We start from the raw sequence: 22,670 nt of genomic DNA on the forward strand, positions 1-22,670 counted from the left end.
CCACGGGCCGGGGCCCCGCCCCCAACCCGGGGGGGGCCCCCGCCCCCGGGGCCCGCTGTTCCCCCCCCCCCCCCCCGCGGGGGGGGCCCCCCCCCCCCCCCCCCTCTCCCTCGCCCTTACTTCTTTCGCGAGCGCGCAATGGACTGATGAAGGTGATGTGGACGCGCAGTCTATCGGCATCGCCGCGCGCTCGAGTCGGACACGGACGCGCTCGCGCGCGCGCGCGCCGCAGCTGCGGCGGCGGCGGACCCGTCGCATGCGGATCCGGACTATGAGCTGCGCAAGCCCCGAGGAGGGGGAGGGGGCGGGAGGAGGGAGACGGCGACGGATGAGATGGCGATGCAGCGGTTCAAGAAGAGGCAGCAGGGGAACTTCAAGTAGCCGTCCGTCCCCTTCTGGCTTGTTCGTGCAACGCGCGGCGCGTTCGCGAGGGCGGACTTTGGGGTACGGAGGGAAGAGGGCGCTGTTCTTGCGAGAGAGTCGAGGCGCGTGCGTGCAAGCCAGAGCAAGAGCCAGCTCTTGCGTCGCAGCGACTGCTCGCGGAAGAACAGCTGCTGATTGATGCCTGCGGGCGGGCCCTTTACATACCACCCCTCGTCGGTGATGCTACAACACGCACGAAGTCGAAAGCGCTCCTCTCGTCTACCAAACCAAGAAATCAGATCAAGCTCTCGACGACCTCGCGCTTCTCCGCCCCCTGGTCCCCGTGCACCTCCTCGACCGCCGCGAGCTTCTCGTCCCACTCGATCTCGCCCCCGTCCTCGGGCTGCGGCGACTTGAGGTCGACCACCGCCGCTGCCACGGCGGGTTTCTCGCTCGCCTCCTGCTGGTGCTGGAGGAGCCGCGAGGGGAGCAGCGTCGGCGCGGCCGTGTGCGTCAGCGAGGGCGAGTCGTCGAACCCCCAGTCGTCGTCGTCGTCCTCCTCCTCCTCGTCGGGGTGTGGTGCGTCCGAGGCGCGGGCGGCAGGGACCGGAGAGGGAGAGGGAGAGCGAGAGCGAGAGGGAGAGAGAGCGAGTACAGGCGGAGAGGGCGGAGCGGGCGGCGAGGCGGGCGCCGGAGCGGGCTGGGCGACCGTCTCGACGGGTGTCGGCTCGGCAGCAGGAGCCGCGGGAGGAGCGCTCATCTGGTCCATCGCGTCCGCGTCTGGCGCCTCGTCCCCCGCCTCGCCCTCGTCCGCGCCAAAGCCCCAATCGTCCTCCTCTCCCGCGCCCGCGCCGCCGCCTTCACTCTCGCCAGTCGCCTCCGGCTCTGCCGGTGCGACGGGTGCAGGCTCGTCGCTCGCCGACTCGGCTGGTGCTGCGCTCGCATCGACAGGCGGTGCGCCCTCCTTCTCCTCCTCCTGATCCACCTCTGCTGCGACTTGCGGCGTGGTGGCTTCGGATGCGGAAGGAGGCGACGGCGGCGGAGGAGGAGGAGAGGAGGGCGCAGGAACAGGAGCAGATGTCGGCGGCGGGGCGTCGGCAGCCTCGACCAGTGAGGGCTGCTGTTGCGGCGGCGGTGGTAGTGGTGATGCGACGACCTCGTCTTGGCCCTGCTCGGTCGGTGCGCCTTCGCGCAAGGCATCCCCTCCTTCTGCCCCTCCTGTCACCGCCGTCGCTGCTGTGCCCTCCACCTCCCCGTCCTCGACATCGTGCCCCTCGAATCCCCACTCGTCCCCCTCCCCTCCCTGTCCCTCCTCCGCCTCCGCCACATCGTCCAGCTCTGGCGTCCCACTCGCAAAGGGCGGGAGCGCAGGCGTTTGTGCCGCCGAGGGCGGGATCGCAGGGCTCTCAAAGCCCCAGTCACTCGCAGCAGGCGTCAAATCCAGTCCCGCCGCCGCACCTGCAATTGCGGGCGCGGGCGCGGGCGCAGGTGCCTCGTCGTCGTGCTCCGCCTCGGGCTCGGACGCGTCGAACCCCCACTCGTCGGCGTTCTCCTCCTCCGAAGCACGCGGCGTGGAGACCTCCTCGGCCCGCGTGGGCGGTCGCGTCGCCGCAGCGGCGAGGGGTGCGACCGCCGTGAGGGGGACGGCGACTCGCGCACCGGCGGAGGAAGAGGCAGGAGGGAGCGCCGAGTAGGGCGGGAGGGACGACGAGGTGGTGGTCGGCGCGGGCGAGGGGGCGCGCGCAACCACGGTCGCCGCCGCGGCAGCTGCGGGTGCGGACGCTGCGGGCGTAGACGAGCGCGGCCCCGCTCCCGCTGACGAGCCCGCGTCCGAATCGCCGTCCCACTCTGCGCCCCACTCGTCTTCCTCCTCTGCATCGGCGGCTCCTCCTGCGCCCGCGTCCATCGAGCGCCGCCGCGCAGCAGCGACGCCACCTGAAGAAGGCGGGTACGAGTGCGCCGCGCGAGACTGCGCATGGTGCGCACCACCGCCGCCGAGGGCCGCCGCGTCGTCCCCATCGTCTGCATCGAGCAAGCCGCGCTCTTCTGCCTTTTTCCGCAGTGTTGGCGGCGGCGGCGGCGGCTTGGCGTCGCCGTCGTAATCGCGCTCGTCGTCGTCGTTGTCGACATACCCGCTGTCCTCTCCGGGCGTGCCCCGCCCGCGCCGCCTCACACGCGGCGACTCCCCTCCCTCGTCGTCGTCGTCGTCGTCCGAGTGCGCGTCGCCGTCGTCCTCGAGGAAGCCGCGGCGGAGGGCCTCTTCGTCGGTCGAGTCGAGGGCGCCGCCGGGCCCGGCGAGGAGCGAGGGCGAGTGCGGGTTCTTGGACTTGAGGAACGAGTCGACTGCGCGGCGAAAGGGGAGCGGGTCAGTGCGGTGCGATGAGAAGAGGGGACGGGGCGCGGCGGCGCACCCATGACAAACTGGAAGAGGTTCATGACGAGCGGGAGGCCGAGCATGGCGACGACGACCTGGACCTGCTCCGAGCTGATCCAGCTCAGAGAAGCCGACACGGCGTCTTCGAGGGCGGGCACGAGGGCCATGAGGAGGACGACGACGGCCTTCATGGCGGCGAGGCACGCGACGTAGGCGGCGGCCTGCTCGGCCCAGCGCGCGAGCGAGAAGGGGACGCCGTAGTGGCCCGGGTCGTAGTCGGGGCGGGCGGCGTGGGTGCGGACGAGGTGGGTCGAGAGCGGGACGAGGTAGTAGAGGAGGAGGACGCCGAGGGTCGTGTCGAGGAGGATCTGGCAGGCGTAGAGGCTGCAGGGGTTGTCGGCCGTGTGGCTCGCGACGAGGGCCGAGATGGCGACGTTGGCGAGGTGGACGAAGGCCTGGCCGACGACCTGCTTCGAGACGTCGGCGAGCCAGGTGGTCCAGCGGCGGCGCGGGTGCTCGCGCATGCGCTTGAGGACGAGGCCGCCGAGGACGATGGCGCCCATGGTGGCCTGGGCGACGAGGCCGACGGGGCCGAGGAGGCGGCAGGCCTGGAGGTCGACTTCGCGGCCGACCTGGGCGACGATGGGGGCGACGAGGGTCGAGTTGGCGAGGCTGCCGAGGGCGGCGAGCGGGTCCGAGGGGGCGGAGGCGGCGGTGGTGAGCGGGTCGAGGGCGGCGGGGTCGAGGTCGTCCATGATGGGCGGTGCGTGTACTACGCCTGGCGCCTAGCCCGCGTGCTCTGCGTGCCTCGGATGTGCGATGTCGACAGGTGCCGAGACGGAGTGATGAGGACGAGGGGAGCGAGAGGGGGGTGGCTCGAGAGAGCGGGTCGAGCCGTCGCGAGGGTGAAGTGCGTCGCTGAGTGCTCCCTGCTCGCCCCGCGCAGACTGGCCGCACTCGTACCACGGCGGAAAGCGAGAGTTGCGCCCGAGACGCGGAGACTGCGACCAGCGGCTCCACCTCCGCCCTCTCCCCCTTCGCCCGCCGCTCTCCTTGACCAGTCTACTTGAGCCAGGATGAGCTGGTTCTCCCGCTCAGACCCGCAGCCGCAGCCCGCCCACCAGCCCACCCCGCCCCCGCGCCATGCCGCCGTCCCGCCCTCGTACTCGCGCCCCGCCCACGAGCACTACCAGGCGCAGCAGGGCTACCCGCACTCGTACCAAGACCAGCCCCGCAGCGCACCCCAGCCCCCGCCCTCGTACCGCCAGCCAGCATCCCCTGCACCGCCACGAGCACCCGCACCCGCTCAAGGACACGGACACGCGCAAGGCGGCCGCTTCCGCGTCGTAGAGGCCCCGAGCGCATCCCACGCCCTCGCCAACCGCATCGTCGTCAACGAGCACGACTGGCACGGCGTCCCCTACGTCCGCATCAAGGGCGCCTTCCTCTACGCCACCCTCTTCGACCCGGCCATCCCCCAGGGCGCAGTCGGCGCCTCCCGCCTCGTCCGCCAGTTTGTCGGCCTCAGCCAGAGCGGCGACGTCGTCGACGTCGAGCCCTTTGACCCCCAGTCCCTCGGATCCGACATCTACCTCGCCGCCCTCGACCTCGAGGTCGCGTTCTGGTTCGAGAAGAACGCCCCGCCCGGCGCCCAGTACTCGGCCGACGAGCTCCAGGCCGTCTTCCAGCGCGCCTACGACGGCCTCGTCGTCTCGGTCGGCCAGCCCCTCGTCTTTGACTTTCACGGTCAGAACCTCCGCGCGACCGTCACCGGCCTCGCGAGCCTCGCGCTCGACTCCAAGGGCGGAGCTGGCAGTGCTCCCGCCGCGCGCACCGGAATCGTCACGAGCCAGACCGAGATCAACTTTGTCAAGGACCCCGCGAGTTCCATCAAGATCAAGTCGAGCGCGAAAAAGTGCGCACCTCCTCTTCCCTCCTCTCTTGACCCGCGATCGCACGACACTCACCACCCACGCGCGCACCCCCACCCCGACCACGCAGGCCCCCTCCGAATGCGATCCTCGCGCCCAACTTCAAGTTTGAAGACATGGGCATCGGCGGCCTCGACGCAGAGTTTTCCGCAATCTTTCGCCGCGCGTTCGCGAGCCGCATCTTTCCCCCGGGACTCGTCGACAAGCTCGGGATCCAACACGTCAAGGGTGCGTCCCGCGGGCTTTCCCTCTCTTCCTCTTCCTCGTGTGTGTGTGAGGCGAGACACTGACTTGGCGTGTGTGCGTGCGCGCAGGCATCCTCCTGTACGGCCCGCCGGGGACGGGCAAGACGCTCATGGCGCGCCAGATTGGCAAGATGCTCAACGCGCGCGAACCAAAGGTCGTCAACGGGCCCGAGATCCTCAACAAGTTTGTCGGGCAGAGCGAGGAGAACATCCGAAAGCTCTTTGGCGACGCCGAGAAGGAGGTGTGTCTCGAGCGACTCACTCGCTTGGGAGTCCCAACTCGCTTCGGGCATCTTGCTGACGAGTGCCGCGGCGCTTCGCAGTACAAGGAGAAGGGCGACGAGTCGGGCCTGCACATCATCATCTTTGACGAGCTCGACGCCATCTGCAAGCAGCGCGGGTCGACCAACAACGGGACGGGCGTCGGCGACAGCGTCGTCAACCAGCTCCTGTCCAAGATGGACGGCGTCGACCAGCTCAACAACATCCTCCTCATCGGCATGACGAACCGCATGGACATGATCGACGAGGCGCTCCTCCGCCCCGGCCGCCTCGAGGTGCACATCGAGATCTCGCTCCCCGACGAGCACGGGCGCGTGCAGATCCTCACGATCCACACGCACAAGATGCGCGAGAACGGCGTCATGGCTCCGGACGTCGACCTCGGCGAGCTCGCGAGCCTGACCAAGAACTTTTCCGGCGCAGAGATTGGCGGCCTCGTCAAGAGCGCGACCAGTTTCGCCTTTAACCGCCACGTCAAGGTCGGGACGCTCGCGGCGCTGAGCGACGACATTGACCAGATGAAGGTCTCGCGCGAGGACTTTATGAACGCGCTCGACGAGGTGCAGCCCGCGTTTGGCGTCAACGAGGAGGAGCTCCAGGCCGTGCTCCAGAACGGCATCATCCACTTTGACCCGCACGTCGACGTGCGTTTCCCCCGCTTGCTCCTTGCCCGGAAATCTCGACTGACATTCTCGGCGATCCGGCACCCCGCAGAGCCTCCTCCGCGACGGGCAGCTCTTTGTCGAGCAAGTGCGCACCTCGCAGCGCACTCCGCTCGTCTCGGTCCTCCTGCACGGGCCCCCCGGGTCGGGCAAGACGGCGCTCGCAGCGACGATGGCGCTCGCGAGCGGGTTCCCGTTTATCAAGCTCGTCAGCGCGGAAAACATGGTCGGGTTCAGCGAGGCGCAAAAGGTGCAGCACCTGTACAAGGTCTTTAGCGACTCGTACAAGAGCCCGCTCAGCGTCATTGTCGTCGACGGCATCGAGCGCATCCTCGGTGCGCTCGCCCCTCTTCTTCCTGTGTCGTCACTCCACGCACCGTACTGACTCTGGTCGCGTGTGCACGCACACACAGACTGGGTCCCGATCGGCCCGCGCTTCTCGAACGGCGTCCTCCAGGCGCTCATGGTCCTCCTCAACAAGCGCCCGCCCAAGGTGCGTCCGCGGGGCCCTCCCTCCCTCGCTCTGTCGTACTGACCCGCACGCGGCGCGCACCCGACAGGGCCGCCGCCTCCTGATCCTCTCGACGACGTCGAACCGCGCCATGCTCTCCGAGATGGACGCCATGGACGCCTTTGCGACCTCTTTGCGCGTGCCCGCTTTGACGACGCTCGCGCAGCTGCGGCGCGTGCTGCAGAGCGTAGAGCTCTTCCCGCGCGACCCCGCCGCGGGCGAGGTCGACCGCGCGCTCGCGATGCTCGAGCAGGCGCAGGTGGGCGTCGGAGAGGGCGACGAGGCGCGGTGGGCCGTCGGTGTGAAGAGGCTGCTGAGCGTCGTCGAGATGTGCAGGCAGGACGAGGGCCACGCGGTCGAGAAACTCGTGACCGAACTCGTCGCCATGCGCCTCTGAGGCCGTCCTCCTCCTCCTCTTCCTTGCCTCGTCGTGTAGATACCCACTCGCTTCCTCTCTCTCTTCCGTCCTCGGTGTGCTGTAACGGCCGTATAGACCCTGTTTACAATCACATGCGAGAGCCGTCTCTCGTCTCGCTCACCTCGCACTGAAGCGTCCCTTTCGTCCCGCCCGCTGCCCGCGCCGTGCCCAAGACGGCCCTTAATCCCTCGTCGCCGCATCGTCACTGTCGCGCCTCCGTCGTGCCGGCGGAGGAGGCGAGCGCGACCGGGGGCGGTCACGGTCGCGGCCGTTGGCAGGCGGACCGCGGACGGGCGAGCGCGAGCGCGAAGAGCGGCGGCGCTGGTGCGGCGGCTGTGATGCGATGGTCGCAACTCTCAAGTCAGTACTCGTCGAGCCGAAAGCCGGCGAGAGTCGGACAGAGGAGAAAGCGCGCAACGCACCCTGTCGCGGTCGTCGAACCTGCCCTGCGATGGCGGCGGGTATCCCGCCCCACCACCACCACCGCCGCTCGTCCTCGCTCCCCTCGGCCCGTTGCCCCAGCCCTGATCCATCGGCGGCGGTCCTCCCGCCCCTGCTCCTCCGCGCGGGCCATACCCTCCGCGCGGTCCTGCTCCTGGTCCCCCGGGCGCGCCTCCGCCTCCGCGCGGACCTGCAGGTGCCCAGGTATCGGACGGGCGGCGTGCTCCAGGGCCTGGCGGCCCGCCTGGCCCGCCGTGAGGCCGCCCTGCACTGGCACCTGCGCCACCACTGCCCTGGTGGAGGGGTGCGAACTGGGGCCCTGCACCGCGCGCCGCTCCGCGAATGCCAAACGGCGCCGCGCCCGCTCGCGCGACGCCGACGCCGTTGGCGCCGTGCGCTGCGGCTGCGGGCGCGGGGGGCGCGGGACCGTCGGCGCCGAGGTGGGCGAGGGCGAGAAAGTCGCCGGGGACGAACTTTGCGTCGGCGAGGGTGCGGTCGAGGCGGGACGAGGCGGGGAGGTCGGACGCGGCGAGGGCGAGGTCGCGCGCGGGGATGGTCGCGAGGTCGGACGACTTGTAGGAGGACGAGTCGGGGTCGTAGTAGACGAGGCGGAGCGAGTAGCGCGCGGTCGAGGCGGCGGCGGGGGCGGCGGGCGAGGGGGCCGCGAGCGAGGGGAGGGCGTCGCGGGCGAGGAGGAGGATCTCGCGGAGGGTCGAGTCGCGCCAGGTGAAGAGCTGGAGCTCGTCGTGGGTCGGGAGGTGGGCGTGCGAGAAGGCAGAGTCGGGGTGGTGCGCGCCCGTCTTGACGAACACGCGCACGAGCGAGGGGCAGGTCTGTGTGCGCGGGTGCGCGGGTGCACGGTGTCAGTCTCGGTCTGTGGGAGGAGAGGGAGGGGAGACGGGCCTTTGAGCGGTCGACGCGCGGGGGGCGGGGCGGGCCGGAGCGAGGCGGGTAGCGCTGCATGGCGATTGAGAGCGTGCGTGGGCACTCGTTCGCTCGCAACAGGGGCAAGCGGGCGAGAGAGAGAAGGCGACGACGACGAGGTGGAGCGGGGCGACGGCGGTCCTCGTGCTCGCAGTCAACCCGTCAGTCGAAGCAAGTGCAATCATGGTGAGCATCGCAGAGCCACACACTGCCCCACAGAAGCAACCCACTGACCGCGTCCTCTCCCGCCCTCCTCTCCCTCCCCCTCCTCGTCCTCCTCTGCACCTCGCCATGCTGCTGCCGTCGCACCCGCGCCCCCGCGCTCCAGTCGGGCGAAGCGTGGCTCTACCTCTTTGCCGTCATCCTCTCGGCCGCCCTCCTCTTTACCTCGGTCTTCTTTGTCCGTCTCCCCCTCTCTCTCCCTTTGCTCGTGACGCCCCTTCCCGCTCACCCTCTCGCACCCACTCGCGCCACGCGACCACGCCGTGCAGATCATCATGTTCTCCGACCTCGAATGCGACTAGTGCGCTCCCCTTCCCACGTCCCACCCTTGAAGTGCACCACCCGCTAATCTCGCTCCACCTGCAGCCTCAACCCGATCGACCTCTGCAACAAGCTCAACCAAGTCCGCACCCCACTCTCACGCTTCCCCATAGGTGCACACTGACGTCTCGCCCGCAACCCCCGCGCAGTTTGTCCTCCCCGAAATGATCGCACACGCCTTCTTGACCGTGTGCTTCCTCCTCTCGTTCCAAGTCATCTCGTTCCTCCTCAACGCACCCTTGCTCGCCTACAACGTCAACAAGTGCGGTTTTCCTCCCTCGGCGTCGCACGCTCTTATGCTGGTCCAAACTCGGCTGACGGGACCGCGTGCAGAGTCGTCAATCGCAACCACATGTACGACGCGACAGAAATCTTCCGCACGCTCGGGCAGCACAAGAAGGGTGCGTTCACTCGAATCCGGAGCGAGTCCAGCGCGTGCTGACCCCCCGATTCTCGTATTCCTCGCGCCGCAGAGTCGTTCTTCAAGCTTGGCTTCTAGTGCGTCTTTCCTCCGTCGCACCCTTCTTCCACTGCCTACGCCGTACTGACTTCGCACGTCCTGCAACGCAGCCTCATCTTCTTCTTCTACGCACTGTACCGCATGATCGTGCGTCTCCCCTCCTCGGCCCCTTCCTCGTGCTGGGCCCGCCACTGACCCGCTCGTTCTTCTCGCACGCTAAACAGCTCGCGCTCGTCGCCGAGGACTAAGGTCGCTCGCCTCGACAGCGCCAAAGCCCGCCGACGCCGATTCGTGGGGTGCCCACCTGCAGCGAGCGCGACGCTCGCCGCCCACTTTTCCCGATGCCCTCAAAGTCGTAGGATTAGTCACCGACGATGAATATACCTTTCTCTCTCTCTCTCTCTCTCTCTCTCTCTCTCTCTCGCTCTCTCCTTCGTCTACCTGCCGAGAGACGTGGGGCCCGGTTGCGCGAGAGGGTGCTGCCTCGTGCGCAAAAAGCGAGTCGCGTCTGCACAGTCCCGCTCTCGCCCGCCTCACGATGGCACGTTCGCACCCAGTGTGCATTGCCCCGCTACTGCCACCCCCGAGCCCCCTCGCCGCGCCCTCGTCCTTTCACGACTGCCCGTGCCCCCTCGGCGCCAGTAGCGCCTCCACGCGAACCACCCGTGCGCCCTGCTCCTCCAACTCGCGCAGCACCTCGTCCCCGCGCCGCGCATCGACCGCCGCGCACCCGTCGCGCACGACGAGGACCTCCCACGGTGCCTTTTCCGAGGGGGAACGGGGCGCGAAGGGCGAGAGCGCAGAGAGGACCGTCTGCCGCACGCAGAAATCGGTCGCGAGGCCGCACACGACGAGCTGCTCGATCCCTCTGTCTGAGTGCGCCCGCGAGTTGAGCGGGTGAGCGAGAAGAGCGCGAGGAAGGGATGCGGGAGAGGGAGGGGGGCGTACCGAGGAGGAGCTGTGTGAGCGGGGCGGGGAGGGATGGAGGGTGCGAGAGCCGAGGGGAGAAGGCCGAGTAGGCGTCGAGGTCGAGGTCGGTGCCCTGCAGGACGACGCCGAGCCGCGTCAGGTCAGTCCCACGGCCCGATGGTTCACGTGGGAGAGAGGAAGGAAGCGGTTGCGCCGTGTCAAAGAGCCGCCGAACGCGGCGGCTGTCAACTTCTTGCGGGACACGCACCTTCTGCACGACGGCGACCGCGCCCTCGCCCATGCTCTGCCTCAGCCGGTCCATCCTCGCGCGCACGCCCTCCTCGATCTCGCACCCGCGCGTCCCCTGCACGCAGTGGTCCGGCCACAGCTCCTGCTCTTTGTCCCGTCCTGTGCGCGGGTCACGCACGACGACGGTGGAGGAGAAGGGCGGGAGGGCGTGGCGCGAGGCGAACGAGATGTGGTGCGGCGGGTGGAAGTCCTGTGCGAGCGGCAGTCGAGCAAGGAGAGCGTGTCAGTCTGCCGCGCGCTGAAAGCAGTCAACAGAAGCAGGTTTGTGGTCACTTGCTGCACGCACCTGCGACGCAACGACGAGGTCCCACCCCTGCTCGTCGTCCAAGAGAGGGTACACCGCTCGTTCGAGGATCCCGTCGCCACCCTCGACTGCGAGCGCGCCGTCGGGCGGGAGAAAGTCGTACTGGACGTCGACGAGCAGCAACGCGCGGCGCATGGTCGATCTCGAGAGTGGGCGAGCGGAGAGAGGGCGCCGATGGGGAGATGTGGGGGAGTGAGGCGAGAGAGCGACGGCAGGCAGGTAGCGGCTGTTCTGACAGAGCGGGCACTCTGTTTCTGTATCCAAGCCTTCTCGGCGATATGGCCAGAGCCTCGCGCACGATGAGGAGCAGAGCAAGCTCGCTTTCGTCTCTCTCGTAGCGACGACTCTGCTCGCGCATGTCTCTTCGCCACGAGGGCTGCTGTACGTCTGCGGGATGAATTTTGCGGCTCTCTTGTTGCGTCTCTTGCTGCGCTCGCTGCCCCACTCTGTTTCGCCGACCGCGCTTCCAGCTCTCCTCGTTCTCATCTCTCCGAGCGTTCCCCGCCTCCCTGACGGCTCAGCGCCGCATGCGAGAACCTCGGGCGACTGCAAAAGTGCCTTTGGAGCTGTACGCCGGAGGGCGGGACGGCACATGCCGTTCCACGATGGTTTCGCTGAGGGGATTGCAGGCGTCGAGGTCGGGCGAGGGTTCATACGATGGAGACGGTGCAGCGCGCACGCGAGGCGCAGGCCAGAGTCGCCGAGGCAACGTGCGCTCGTCAAGGCGGACGCAGCGGGCGGGACTGGTCGATGCAGGACGGCAGCAGGCGAAGTCGAGGGGGTCTTGGCGCACGGCGGCGTCGCGATCACGGACGCAGCGATTGCTGCGACGCAAGAAGCCGTGCGTGCGCCTTAAGCTGCAGCTGTTGCGCCGATGTCCGTCGGCCGAAGCCATGCACCAGCTGGCTGACGTCCCGAGCAACCCTCGGCGTCGAGATGCGTCGAGCATCGGGCGGAGGCCGAAGTTCGACTCGGGCTTGTGCACCTGCCTCGGACAGGCAGGGCCCCTCGTACGCTCCATGCCAAGGCAGGGCGTACGAGTGAGCTTTTGTGCACGGTGCTGGGCAGCGATCGAGGATGCCCAGTCTCGGAGCGTCTTGACATTCCGCGTTCCAATTCTCTTCTATCGAAGAGCCCCATGCCTCTTTGCTGCCGCAGCAGGGCGTGCAATGTGCAGAGAGGACAAAGGGCGGGACTTTCTGAGCATATGACTGCGAGCGAGTGGAAAGATGGGAGGAGAGTCGTGCTTGTCCGAAGCGCTGGGCGGCGCCCGGCGTTCCGCCCGTCAGCGGGCTTTCGCTGTCGACGATTCTCTGCGCAAGCAGTGCACCCGAAGGCTGCTTGCCCCGTCTGATCTGATGCAGCGCTCAACAGTTCGGAGAGCGCAAGCGGGCACGGTGTGGCTGCTCAGCAGCGAAAGAACGCGGCCGACGCAAGCAGCCAAGGCGAGTCTCCTGATTTTGGCTCGTCGAACTTCGGGGCAATCGACGAGAACCTGGCCGGAAGGGAAGGAGCCGGCGCGAGATCTGGGCCCGGGCCACCTGTCCTCGTCGCCGGCTTGCTATCTCCTCGCCGTCCCTCCGCGCAAGCGACAAGCCGGAGCGCTTGTGACGCTGGCACACACTCAAGCTGCTCAAGCAGAAGCCAGGCGCAGCATCTGGGAGACCGTGGAAGTCGATGGCTCGAGCGTCTATATATAAGTGTCGCGCGTACGCCCCGATTGGATCAGGCACTCCGCACCGCGCCAAGTCTTCGCCTCTGCGTGCTCTTTCCTGGCGCCTTGGAATGGACCCTGTGCTGCGTCCTGCGTGGCTTTGCTTCCTTCTCCTCATCCCCTACTGCTTGTCTCTCGCTGCTGCTCGCTCGCCGGACCCTTGCGCGACCCCAGCACGACTCTCGCATCGCACTCGCCTTCCCCCCGTCGACACCCTAAGATAGCCCTCCCCGAATGGCCGCCGTGGCATCGTCAGCGCCGACGCCAGCGCCCGCACCAGCGCCTGCAGCAGCGACGGTCGACGACAGGGCGCCTGCAGCTGCCGAGAAGGCCGCTGCCAGCAGCGCCGACGTCGCAAAGGAGGCAGTCACAGCGAAGCCGTCGAACGCCGAAGACGCTTCCGCTCTCCTCTCGCCCTCGCTCTCCGACATCCTCGCCGCGTACCGCAAGGACGGCAAGGAGGATGCCGAGCTGCTCAAGCTCCTCGTAAAGGCCAAGACGGCCGAGGACGAGGTGCGTCGTGAAACAGACTGGCCTTCTCCATCTTCGCCAAGAAAGCTGACCATCTGTCCCATGATGCCTCGTGTAGCGCCTCGCGGCGCTCGACAAGTTGCGCGCCGAGCAGATGCAGCAGGCCAACGCCGTCGTCATGTGGCAGTACATGCAGTACCAGCAGTACATGCTGCAGATCGCCCAGCTCCAGCAGCAGCAGGCGCAGCAGCAGAAGGCCGCCGCGGCGCCCTACTCGCCCCTGTCGCCGCCGTCCGAGCCGCTCCCTGTCATGCCTGGCCAGCAGCCGGGCGCCAAGCGTCCCCGGGCCCCGAGCGACGCGTCGTCGACCGCCTCGACCGACAGCACGCGCTCGAAACGGGCCAAGATGTCGCTCGCGCTCAACGGCAGCGACTCGCTCCTCGCGCCTGGCCAGAAGCCCTCGCACGCCGACGTCATGGCCGCCCTTCGTCGCAAGTGCGAGTCGAACCAGCAGCAGCCGGGCTACCTCCCGCCGTCGCCGTCGTACACGCACCGCCCGCTCGCGCCCGCCGCCCGCACGTCACTGTCACCGCCGGCGGCGACGACCACCACGACTGGGCGCCGACACTCGCCGCCGCAGATCGTCCCCGGCCGTCACACGGGCATCCTGCGCGCCGCTGCCGCCCCTCCTGCCTCGTCGGGTGCTGCTGCGGCTCCGCCCACGCCCGCGCCGTCTTCGACCGCGACCGGCGCGTCCGTCTCGCCCAACCTCGCGCCCGTCCCGGAGGACCCGCACGGCAGCGAGTCGCCCAGCTCGGCCGCCGCGACGCCGCGCAACAAGCTCGCGCTCCTGCTCCACGCGAGCGAGTCGACCGCGGCGTTCTCGCCCAGCTGGCAGCCGAGCGCGATGGCGGCGACGAGCGACGTGCGCGGTGCCGTCATCCCGGCACCTGCTGTCGTCGCCGTCAATGCCGAGTGAGGCGGCCAAGTCCGCCGCACCCTGCCCCAGGCGCTGTACCTACTCCATTTGTCCTTTCTGTTGCGCAGTCACGGTTGTTGTCGATCTTGAAACCGTCGTAGTCTCGCCCCTCTCCTGTGTCATTAGCGGCTTCCAGGCCATCTACTCTTTGAAGCAGCAACGTGCGCTTTGCCTCATCTCGTCACTTTTATGCTGTGAGAGTTCCTAAGCCGCAGCACGCTCTCCTCATGTCTTCGAATGCGCAAGGGCCTTCCGTCGAATTGCCGAACTCTTGACAGTGCTCAAAGGAGGTACCGCCAAGTCCTCTCGGCCCCCTCGTCGCTCTCGTCCCCTCGGCCGACAGCCTCCTCCGCAGCATACGCCGCCTTCGCGCTCGCTGCCTCTTGGCCCGCGCCGTACGAGTCTTGCGCTTTCGGGTTGACGTAACCGTACAGGGCATCGCGGCGGCGGTTCTCGCGAATGAGAAGGCTGCGCGCACATGCAGTTGAGTCCGGTCAGCGTGCTTTGTGCGTCACGTCACGTCACGGCGCAGGGCGTGTCTTGAAGTGGGGCGTGGTACGCACAGGCGCAGCGCGAGGGCGAGTAGCGCGACGAAGAACATGAAGGCGCAGGCGATTGACATGCCCTTGACGTAGTAGGGGCCTTCATCCGCTGGGTACAGCCGCGTACCGCTGCAGAACAAGCTACCGCATCAGTACTCATAGCAACGATTGAGGATTGCAGAAATCGGCCGCACAGGAACGGCCCACATTGCCCGAGGAGGTTAAGCAGGAGGAAACTTGCGCCTCGCTTCGAGTCGTCCGGCGTGAGTGAAGCCGTGAGCGGGAGCGTGAGGCCGATGACGGGGAAGATGCCCGTTGCGCAGAGGAAGATGGCGAAGTAGCTGCAAGGGGCGCTGTCAGCTGCGCCTGCGAGCACCTTTCGCTGGAAGACGACGAACCGAACACCGGTCAGGGTCGCGAGGGCCAGGATGAGGTATCCCGCTCCGCCAAGCAGCGCGAGCGGGATGATGAAGATTGTGCGGTCGCCGATGCGGTCGGTGATGAAGCACACGGAGACGATCACAATGAACGAGGCGAGATAGGGAGGCGCCGACAGGCCTTGAGCGCGGATCGACGAGAAGCCCATCTCCTCGAGAATCTGCAGCAGATCTGAGGCCTCAGCACGCTCCACGTCAGCAACTAGAGGAATGAAGGTGGCCGCACGGTGGGCAGGAAGACGGGCAGGCTCGAGTAGGAGACGTTGGCACTAAAGTAGATCAGGCTGCGCAGAAGCCAGACGTCAGCGTCAGGAATATTTCGCAAGTAAGGAGACCCACGCACGCCGTGATGTACGCCTTTGGGTCGCGCAAGCCCTCGCCCACCTTGCTCAGCTTGAGCCCTCCCTCCCTACCGCTCTTCCCGCTCCTGTCCGTCCTGCGCCGCGCAATCTCGCGCTCCCGGTCGGACAGGAAATGCGCCTTGCTCGCGCGGTCGGGAAGGAAGAACCACGCGACGAGCGCCATCGGGATGGTCGGTGCGCCCTCGATCAGGAAGAGGAGTTTCCAGCTCGGGACGGCGGCGTGCTGGATGTGCGAGATACCATATGCCAGAGCGCCAGCGTAGCACGACGCGATCGCAGCGGCGCCGAAGTACAGACTGCAAAGGTCGGTGGATCAGTCTGTGCGTGCGGATCGAGCCCCGCGCGAACCTGTCGAAACCGTTTCGAGAACGTACCCTTGCCGGAACCCAATTTCGCGGCGGTTGTAGAAGAACGAAAGATAGAAAGTCACGCCAGGTGCGAAAGCCGTCTCGGCGAATCCGAGCAGGAGGCGAAGGACCATCAGGCCCTCCCATTTGGCGGCGGCTTGGAGCTGTGCGGAAGAAAGTCAGTCCTGGTGCATGGAGTGGGTGCGCAAACCATTTGCGAGAATAACGCACAAGAGCGAATGAACCCCAGCAAAGCGTCAAGACGGTCACAAGGACATGCGGCGGCACAACTTTCCACAAGAGCATGGTAGGCTGGCCACAAACATAGCCAATGTAGAAGATCTGAGGCCGCGGGACAATGAGCGCAAGCCGTCAGCATGCAGCTCCGATGAACGCGCGAGATTGCGGCGAGGCGCTTTCAAGGGAAGGGACGGACCGTTAGGAGCCACTGGTACTGGTCGTCGCTCATATTCAGGTCTTTGACCATGCCGGCCGTCTTGGCGTCTGCGTGACCAGAGTGTCAGGCCCGTTCACAGGGATCCGGTCGACCGGTCCGACGTTTCAGTCGAGGATGATGGCGTGCAAAGCAACTCACTGCCGATGTCTGCAGAGGCAGCCAAGGTGTCAGTACATGTTCATACACGAAGCGGTGCAAGAGGGACGCACTTGAGCGATCAAGGAAGGAAAGCCTGTGGTGAACAAGGCGCAGGGTCAGCCTCATGCGACGGCAGGCCTGCTTGTGGAACGAGAGTCATCATCTAACGTCGACGTACATGAAGAGAACCCAGAGCAGCGGCATGAGGTGCCGGTCGGTGCGGCGCACCATGCGACGCTCCTCGTTTTCGGTCCAGGTAAAGCCGTCGGCAGCGGAATCAGCCGCGACGGACTCTGCATCTTGCGCATAGGACTCCTTGCGCGCCGTGTCGACGAGCAAAGCGCTGCCTTGCGAGCGTGGGGAAGGAGGTGTGGGGAAGACAGCAGCGTTGTCGACAGCTGCGCCTGCTTGCGCGTGAGAAGGCGACGACATGTCGCTTTGAGCAAAGTCGAAAGGCTGGCTGGAACGGAGCGAGCAGTAGGAAGCAAAACAGCGTTGGACAAGCTCCGGCTTGAGCGATGAGCGCAAGTCAACTTGCGCGAGCCAAAAAAGGGCCCGCGAAGTGACCAGCGAGAGCGCGGAGTTTGCGGGCGGAAGGGGAGCGCGCGGTGCGCCAAGTGTCGCGAGCTCAGCGAGGGCCTCGAGCACTCGACAGGCCGCAACATGCCAGCTGCACCGCCAGACGCGGCAACAACCGCCTCAATCGTGCGTGCAAAGAGCCGCGCTCGCCGTCTCTGCCGTCCTCGAGCTGACCGCGACGAGTTTCGAGCCCCACAGGCGACGAGCCTGACGAGCGAGATCCTGCACGAGCTCGTGCTCGACGTGGCTATCGAGGAGCACCGCCTAGCTGGGCTACGGCGGAGCCGCGCTGCCGCGTGAGTCCTTGAGCGACACACTCTGCGACGGATGAGGGACGAGACGTCGATGAAGATGAGCGAACTGACGAGGCGGACTGGCGTTTCTGCAGGGCGCGAGCAGCGGGACTGAATGGGCTCACGGACGTGCACCTCGGCGCGCCCGTCGTGCTCAACGGATCAGGGGCAGGACCGAGTCCGACCAAGAAGGACGAGGGCCTGTTCGAGTGTCTGGTGTGCCAGAGGCAGGTGCGTCGTCTCGTGCGCTCTGTTCTTCCCTGTGGGTGCTGTGCTGACTTGCACGAGTCTGCAGATTGCTGCGCCGCGCTATGCGAGTCACCTGAGCGGCTGCATGGGCTTGACCGGCTCACGACGAGGAGCAGAACGGCGAGCCGCAGCTGCCAACGGCAAAGCGAGCGGCGCGAACAGGTGCTCTCTGAAATTTGCGAGCGCCAAAGACGTGCGCTAACGTCGTCTTTGCAGTCGGACGGGCTCTGTCGCCAGCTCGCACGGCTCGGATACCGACTCGGGTGGTTCGTCTCGTTTGATCTCGCTAGGCTCTTGGTCGAAGCGCTCACATACATTCGCTACAGCCAAGTCAAACGGCATCAAGCACTCGGCAACCGCTTCTCCCGCGGGTGGCCAGCCCAAGCCGAAGAAACCCAAGCCTGCACCTCGTCAGTCGCGTCTCGTCGATTTTCACGGAGAATGACTGGCTCACTACAGTGTGCACAGTTGCTCCGGCTGCCCCGCTTGGCACGCCTCAGTTCCTCCCGCCTCATATCGGCTCGCATCCCTTGTCCAAGACGATGTCCCTTCCCTCCTCTCCCAACTCCTCACCGTCCGCTCTGTATCCGCCCATCCCCAACACCGCCGCTCTCCCGCAAGCTCAGCTACCTGCGAACGGTCTCCAGGCTCCACCAATGCAGGCGCGCGCGTCGCTGCCCGGCTCTGCTGCCGGCCTCCCGCCAGGATACGGCCTCGCAGCCAAGTCGCCCGGCTCGAAGCGCCCGCCTCACCCGCTCGCACACGCCTCGACACCTCCGCTGCAGGTACCCAAGCAGCCGACGTCCCAGCAGCAACTGCACTCGGACCGGCCGGACAGCGACTCGGAGGATTCGGACGTGGAGGTGCAGCACGCGCCCGCTGCGCGTCCGCCCTTACAAGCGCAGCAGCAGCAGCCGGGTCAGAAGGTGCCGCGAAGGGCAGACGGGTCCACGGCGGGGGCCACGAACGGTGCAGGCGCCGCGAGCTCGCCTGGAGGGCCGCAGAAGGCGCCGAGGAAGGCGATGCCGGCCGGCCGCAAGGGCGTGGCTGCAGGTGCGTTCTTGACGTCTCCCGGCTTGGCGCGGACGACTCCAGCGCAACTCCTGCATGGCGTGAATTCCTAGTCAAGACGGCCTGCTCACATGCTCTTCTCGCCTTGGCAGCGATCGACTCCGGGTCGGAATCCGACGTCGCATCCGACGGATCGGACTCGGACTAGGAGCTTCTGTGTGCGGTATTGCAATGTTGAAGACGATATCTACCAGTCTTTTGGTTCTTCTAGCTTGTCTGCTTCGCAAGTCGCTTCTTCCGTTTCCTTGAACCAGCCTGCTTTCCCAGCGAGCCGCAAGCAAGGCAGAATGGGATCTGACCAACCAAGATGTACAACAACATCTCTCTGTATGTACGGAGCCTGGGACGGACTAGGGCGCCCGCTTCTTCCCCTTGCGCCGCTCCCGCGCCTTGCCCTCGTCTCCGCCACCGCCGCCCTCTGCAACAGCGCTCGCGTCCTTCTCCTCCTTGATCCATCCGCCCTGTGCGCCATACTCGTGCGCCAGGCGCTCGACCTCGCCGTAAAAGTCGAGCCGCTCGCTCAAGCTGCGTTCGAGCCTGCCGCGCTGGACGGTGCTCGGCGCGTCGTGCCCGGCGTAGCGATGCGTGGCGTCGTGCACCGGATGCAGCGACAGGATGAGCTGGAGAAAGAGGAGGCGCGTCTGGTGGTACTCGAACATGTGGAGAATGTCGTCGAGCTGTGAAACAACGCATGCGCCCGTCAATACGGGTAGACCTGAAAGGAAGCAAGCACGAGAGACGCACGCGGGCCTCGATCACGTCCCATACGTCGTCCGGCTCGGGCTTGTTCTCCTCGCCCTCGATCGCGTCCCACACCTCGGTCTTCTCCTTGCTCTGCACGACCTTGGCGGCCGCGGCAATTGCCTTCCCGCCCTGCTCCGAAGCGGACTTGTGCGGCCCCTCGACCGCGTCCATGCGCACGTTGGCAGCCCTCTGACGGTCCGTCCCGCCCGCTCCGAGCCCTGCGACCGCGCGCCGGCCCTTCTCGTCCCTTGCGCCGAGCCACAAGCGAAACAGCTCGAGGCGCTGCCGGTCGATCCGCGCATGCGCCCGCATCACGCCGCCGACGCGGCAGTAGTTGATCTCGCGCACGGCCGCGCGCCACACGGGCTCGTGCGAGCTCGCGCGCCCAGCGCTCAGGTCGAGCGTCGCGGCCGCCTCGGCCTTGATCCGCCGGTACGAGATGAACGGGTTGCGCGGGTCGACCTCGCCGACGGCGTAGGCGGCTGCGGAGCGCGACTCGGACAGGAGCGTCGCGCGCCGCTCGTCGTCGAGCGGGAGCGCCGCGCATGCAGAAGCGAGGTCGTGAACATCGGTCGAGCACGCCGCGGCCGCACCGCCGCCGGCTTGTCCTGTCGTCACATCAATCGCTCCGGATGACGCATCCGACTCGGGCGCAGTGTAGCGCGAAGCAGCGGACGACGACGGAAGGAGCGGCTGAGGGCGATAGACGCGCGTGCGCACCCAGCGGCGTCGGCGGACGAACGAGCGCATCGTGATGGCCTCGCCGCGCCAGTACCGGGAGCGGAAGCGAATCGCGTAAGACCAGCCTGCGGGAAGAACTTGTCAGGCGCGAAAGGCGTAGTTCGGTGAGCGGTCAGGACGCACCCTCTTCGTCCTTGTCGCCGCCCATGTCGACCATGAACTCGCTATCTCGCCACCGCCAGTACGGCGGGCAGGGGTAGTTGTGTGGCGTGAAAGGGCTCGGACTGCGCTCCATGACGCTGGTCAGTTGGAGCCTTCAAGATCGGCCTTGAGAGGAAGGAACGCACCGCAGTGCCTCGTCGCACCATTGCGGCGGGTCGACCTGGAAGAGCGCGTTGCTCGAGAAGCGCGGCAAGCCAAAGACGACGAGCCTGCGGGCGCACATGGCTATGTAAGCGACGAGACGGACGTGCCCGGGAGAACGGAAACTGACCCTCGCTGATGCTCGTATAGCACGTCGCATTCGACCTTGACATCCTCATCGGCGAGGATCCCGCGCTCCTTGAGTGCTCGCGCGACCGCTTCGTCCAAGTCGACATCACCTGCCGCCAGCGCCTGCTTCTCTGCCGCCGCTGCCGCGCGCTTCTTCTGCCCCGGGAGGTGTTTGCGCCCTGGGAGGTGCATACGGTGCTTCTGTCGCTTGAGGTTCTTCATGCTCAGAAGCGTGTCGCGCCGCGGAAGGGCGCCGGCGGTGAACGAGTCGTCGATGGTGAGCGTGCGCGTTGGGGTGTCGGCTGGCGGAGGGGAGTAGACCGAGCCTGAGGGAGAGGAAGACGAGGCAGAGTCGACGGTGCGCAGTTCAGAGAGGGTCGGAAGGGCAGTGAGCTGAGAGAAGCCGGGGCGGAAAGTCGAGGTGTTGGAGACGCGCGAAGACGTGCGTGCGACGGGCGGGAGCTCGAGCGATTCGGCGGACGCGTTCGGCGAGGCGTGCAGAGGCGTGTCGCCGAAGAAGGACGAGCCCGACGGGTCTGTCGTGCCCTCGGGACGAGCATCGTGGTCGTCTTCTGCCTCGAACGCCTCGTCCGGGTCCGCTTCGACGACGATGTCCGGCGCGCCCCTCCTGCCTTTGCGCCGCACCGTCTTGAGGATGCGGTTCCCGGCCTTCTTGGGCACATTGCCGATCCGCAGGCGCACGGTGCGGCGCTTCAGCTCGTCGGGCAGCTGGAACCAGTCGTCGTCGACCTCGTCCTGCTCCTCCTTGACAGCGGCGGTGAGCGCAGCCGATTCGCCGATGACCTCGGTCTGCGGTGCGTGCTTCCCTCGGTGCTTCGTGAGGTGTGCGGAGCGGACGGAAGCGAGGTGTCGGGCTGCCTCTTCCGCGAGCGCGGCATCGTCGGCTTCCTGGACGAGCGGGAGCGGCGGGGCTTCCGGGTCGCCTCGAGGCATGTCTCGTGCGCTCACTCGCTCGCCCGCTCGAGCGAGAGGGGCGGAGTGGTTCGAGGGAAGGCCGTCATTGAACCGGGCGGAGGCTCGTCCTCGTGCAACTCGGCTCGCTCGGCTCAGAGGTCCGGTCGAGCTGCTCGGTTGCTGGTACAGACTCGTACGAAACTACTTCACCGCTCGAACGAATGGCCCACGCCGTGCACTCGTCTCGTTCTCTCCTCATCAGCTTGCACATCCTCATGCCTATTCCTGCCCGCCCCTGCTCGCGCGGGATGCAGACAATGTCACCAGCACTGCCAAGAGAGCTTCTGGATGACATCCTGAGCGACGCCGACTTGACCGACGCCGACTATGCCCGACTCTGCCTCGCCTCGCGCGACTTGCTCTCGCTCGCTCGCCAACGCCTCTACCATACGCTCGACATCGTCATCGAAGACACGCCCTACGGCCCCGAACCCGATCGCGTGCTGGTCGCGCCCGCAAGCGAAGCTCAGGTCCTCCACGTCGTCGCCAACTCGACCCTCGTCGACCTCGTCCGCCATGTGGAGTTCAGCTTTTCGTTCATGTTCGAGCCCATAGACTCGCCAGCTGCTCATCGCGACTCAGCTACACCAGAAGACCTGCTCTCCCTCGCGCTGGGGGCGTGCCCGCACATCAACGCCGTCTCGAGCATCGAGTGGTGGTCTGCTAACTACACACCGGTCCTCCATTTGCACCGCCCTCACTTGCGCGAGCTACACGGCGTCGCACTTGACGCCGAGGTTTGGGATATGCTTGCCTTCCAGCCCGGGCTCAAGCGTCTCACCTGCCTGAGCGATGACGAGGACATTGCCTCTTCTGGCTGTGCCCCGCCGGCCGGTTGCGAGCCACCCTTCCGCCTCAAGTTCCTGCGCCTACAGAGCATGTTCTTCACGATCCAGTCCGCCGCCATCAATGCCCTCTTCACCTGCTCGCTCGACTCGCTCGTCACGCTTGACATGCCCTTCGACCCGCGTCTCTTGCGCGACTTCAGCGTCTTCACCTCGCTCCGCTCCCTCGAGCTTCACCTTCAGCTCATGAACTCTCGCGACGGCCATCCCCGCATGAGTCCGCAGGAAGCGTTACCGCATCTCTGCGCGGCGCTCTCGAGCCTGACCCAGCGCAACACGCTTCAGTCGCTCGAGATCAAATCCCGCATGTCCGATCTCCCCGAGCTTGACGACGTTCTTTCGAGTTCCGCCTTTGGCCGCGCTCTCCCCGCCTCGCTCAAGAAGCTCGGCATCGTCTTCCCGCTCAAACTTCGCCACGTCGAGACGCTCGAGCTCGGCGCGCCACAAGTTCGCCTTTGCGCGCTCGGCCACAATCTCGACATCGACAGCCGCGAGCGCGACGCGTCTTGCCTTGGCGGCACGCGCGAGGACGACTCGGACCCGGCGGTGAGCAAGTGGTGCCGTGCGAGGGGGATCACCGAGTACTGCATCGATTACTACTGAGCAGAGGGGGGGGGG

The 22,670-nt window shown here is 66.9% G+C and overlaps 11 protein-coding genes across 11 annotated transcripts; 6 read left to right on the forward strand and 5 right to left on the reverse strand.

Annotated features, from left to right (window-relative positions):
* Positions 1-169: 169 nt before the first annotated feature.
* On the forward strand, positions 170-381 carry JCM10292_002420 (uncharacterized protein; the record flags this gene model as incomplete). The annotated part of the gene is made up of 1 exon (XM_076652951.1): positions 170-381. A coding segment is annotated over one exon (212 nt), but the record flags the coding sequence as incomplete, so codon positions are not given.
* Positions 382-658: 277 nt separating this feature from the next.
* On the reverse strand, positions 659-3,492 carry JCM10292_002421 (uncharacterized protein; the record flags this gene model as incomplete). Its single annotated transcript, XM_076652952.1, has 2 exons — positions 659-2,706; positions 2,775-3,492. The coding sequence occupies 2 exons, from the start codon at positions 3,490-3,492 to the stop codon at positions 659-661; spliced, it is 2,766 nt and encodes a 921-aa protein (XP_076501488.1).
* A 321-nt stretch (positions 3,493-3,813) lies between these two features.
* Positions 3,814-6,765, forward strand: SEC18 (AAA family ATPase SEC18; the record flags this gene model as incomplete). Its single annotated transcript, XM_076652953.1, has 7 exons — positions 3,814-4,652; positions 4,739-4,896; positions 4,983-5,155; positions 5,237-5,839; positions 5,910-6,192; positions 6,271-6,350; positions 6,418-6,765. The coding sequence occupies 7 exons, from the start codon at positions 3,814-3,816 to the stop codon at positions 6,763-6,765; spliced, it is 2,484 nt and encodes an 827-aa protein (XP_076501489.1).
* A 201-nt stretch (positions 6,766-6,966) lies between these two features.
* On the reverse strand, positions 6,967-8,190 carry JCM10292_002423 (SAP18 family protein; the record flags this gene model as incomplete). Its single annotated transcript, XM_076652954.1, has 4 exons — positions 6,967-7,119; positions 7,209-7,417; positions 7,505-8,060; positions 8,146-8,190. The coding sequence occupies 4 exons, from the start codon at positions 8,188-8,190 to the stop codon at positions 6,967-6,969; spliced, it is 963 nt and encodes a 320-aa protein (XP_076501490.1).
* Positions 8,191-8,334: 144 nt separating this feature from the next.
* JCM10292_002424 (cornichon family protein) lies at positions 8,335-9,402 on the forward strand (the record flags this gene model as incomplete). The annotated part of the gene is made up of 9 exons (XM_076652955.1): positions 8,335-8,337; positions 8,480-8,551; positions 8,643-8,674; positions 8,740-8,776; positions 8,844-8,956; positions 9,028-9,095; positions 9,168-9,192; positions 9,265-9,301; positions 9,379-9,402. 9 exons carry the CDS (start codon positions 8,335-8,337, stop codon positions 9,400-9,402), a joined length of 411 nt encoding a protein of 136 aa, XP_076501491.1.
* A 364-nt stretch (positions 9,403-9,766) lies between these two features.
* PNC1 (nicotinamidase) lies at positions 9,767-10,811 on the reverse strand (the record flags this gene model as incomplete). Its single annotated transcript, XM_076652956.1, has 4 exons — positions 9,767-10,026; positions 10,103-10,196; positions 10,332-10,562; positions 10,659-10,811. 4 exons carry the CDS (start codon positions 10,809-10,811, stop codon positions 9,767-9,769), a joined length of 738 nt encoding a protein of 245 aa, XP_076501492.1.
* Positions 10,812-12,624: 1,813 nt separating this feature from the next.
* On the forward strand, positions 12,625-13,840 carry JCM10292_002426 (uncharacterized protein; the record flags this gene model as incomplete). Its single annotated transcript, XM_076652957.1, has 2 exons — positions 12,625-12,903; positions 12,980-13,840. The coding sequence occupies 2 exons, from the start codon at positions 12,625-12,627 to the stop codon at positions 13,838-13,840; spliced, it is 1,140 nt and encodes a 379-aa protein (XP_076501493.1).
* A 281-nt stretch (positions 13,841-14,121) lies between these two features.
* On the reverse strand, positions 14,122-16,555 carry JCM10292_002427 (uncharacterized protein; the record flags this gene model as incomplete). Its single annotated transcript, XM_076652958.1, has 12 exons — positions 14,122-14,308; positions 14,404-14,511; positions 14,577-14,723; positions 14,781-14,980; positions 15,046-15,103; positions 15,163-15,477; positions 15,556-15,692; positions 15,760-15,870; positions 15,965-16,032; positions 16,124-16,132; positions 16,195-16,217; positions 16,302-16,555. The coding sequence occupies 12 exons, from the start codon at positions 16,553-16,555 to the stop codon at positions 14,122-14,124; spliced, it is 1,617 nt and encodes a 538-aa protein (XP_076501494.1).
* A 231-nt stretch (positions 16,556-16,786) lies between these two features.
* JCM10292_002428 (uncharacterized protein) lies at positions 16,787-18,463 on the forward strand (the record flags this gene model as incomplete). The annotated part of the gene is made up of 8 exons (XM_076652959.1): positions 16,787-16,828; positions 16,901-16,998; positions 17,091-17,226; positions 17,291-17,406; positions 17,461-17,507; positions 17,571-17,654; positions 17,713-18,297; positions 18,408-18,463. The coding sequence occupies 8 exons, from the start codon at positions 16,787-16,789 to the stop codon at positions 18,461-18,463; spliced, it is 1,164 nt and encodes a 387-aa protein (XP_076501495.1).
* A 202-nt stretch (positions 18,464-18,665) lies between these two features.
* Positions 18,666-21,186, reverse strand: JCM10292_002429 (uncharacterized protein; the record flags this gene model as incomplete). The annotated part of the gene is made up of 5 exons (XM_076652960.1): positions 18,666-18,992; positions 19,060-19,865; positions 19,924-20,024; positions 20,088-20,171; positions 20,234-21,186. 5 exons carry the CDS (start codon positions 21,184-21,186, stop codon positions 18,666-18,668), a joined length of 2,271 nt encoding a protein of 756 aa, XP_076501496.1.
* Positions 21,187-21,455: 269 nt separating this feature from the next.
* Positions 21,456-22,655, forward strand: JCM10292_002430 (uncharacterized protein; the record flags this gene model as incomplete). The annotated part of the gene is made up of 1 exon (XM_076652961.1): positions 21,456-22,655. The coding sequence occupies one exon, from the start codon at positions 21,456-21,458 to the stop codon at positions 22,653-22,655; it is 1,200 nt and encodes a 399-aa protein (XP_076501497.1).
* Positions 22,656-22,670: the final 15 nt, after the last annotated feature.

This window comes from Rhodotorula paludigena, assembly GCF_050403205.1.
Source record: "Rhodotorula paludigena JCM10292 DNA, Rt_paludigena_JCM10292v1_ctg106, whole genome shotgun sequence".
Classification (NCBI taxonomy): domain Eukaryota; kingdom Fungi; phylum Basidiomycota; class Microbotryomycetes; order Sporidiobolales; family Sporidiobolaceae; genus Rhodotorula; species Rhodotorula paludigena.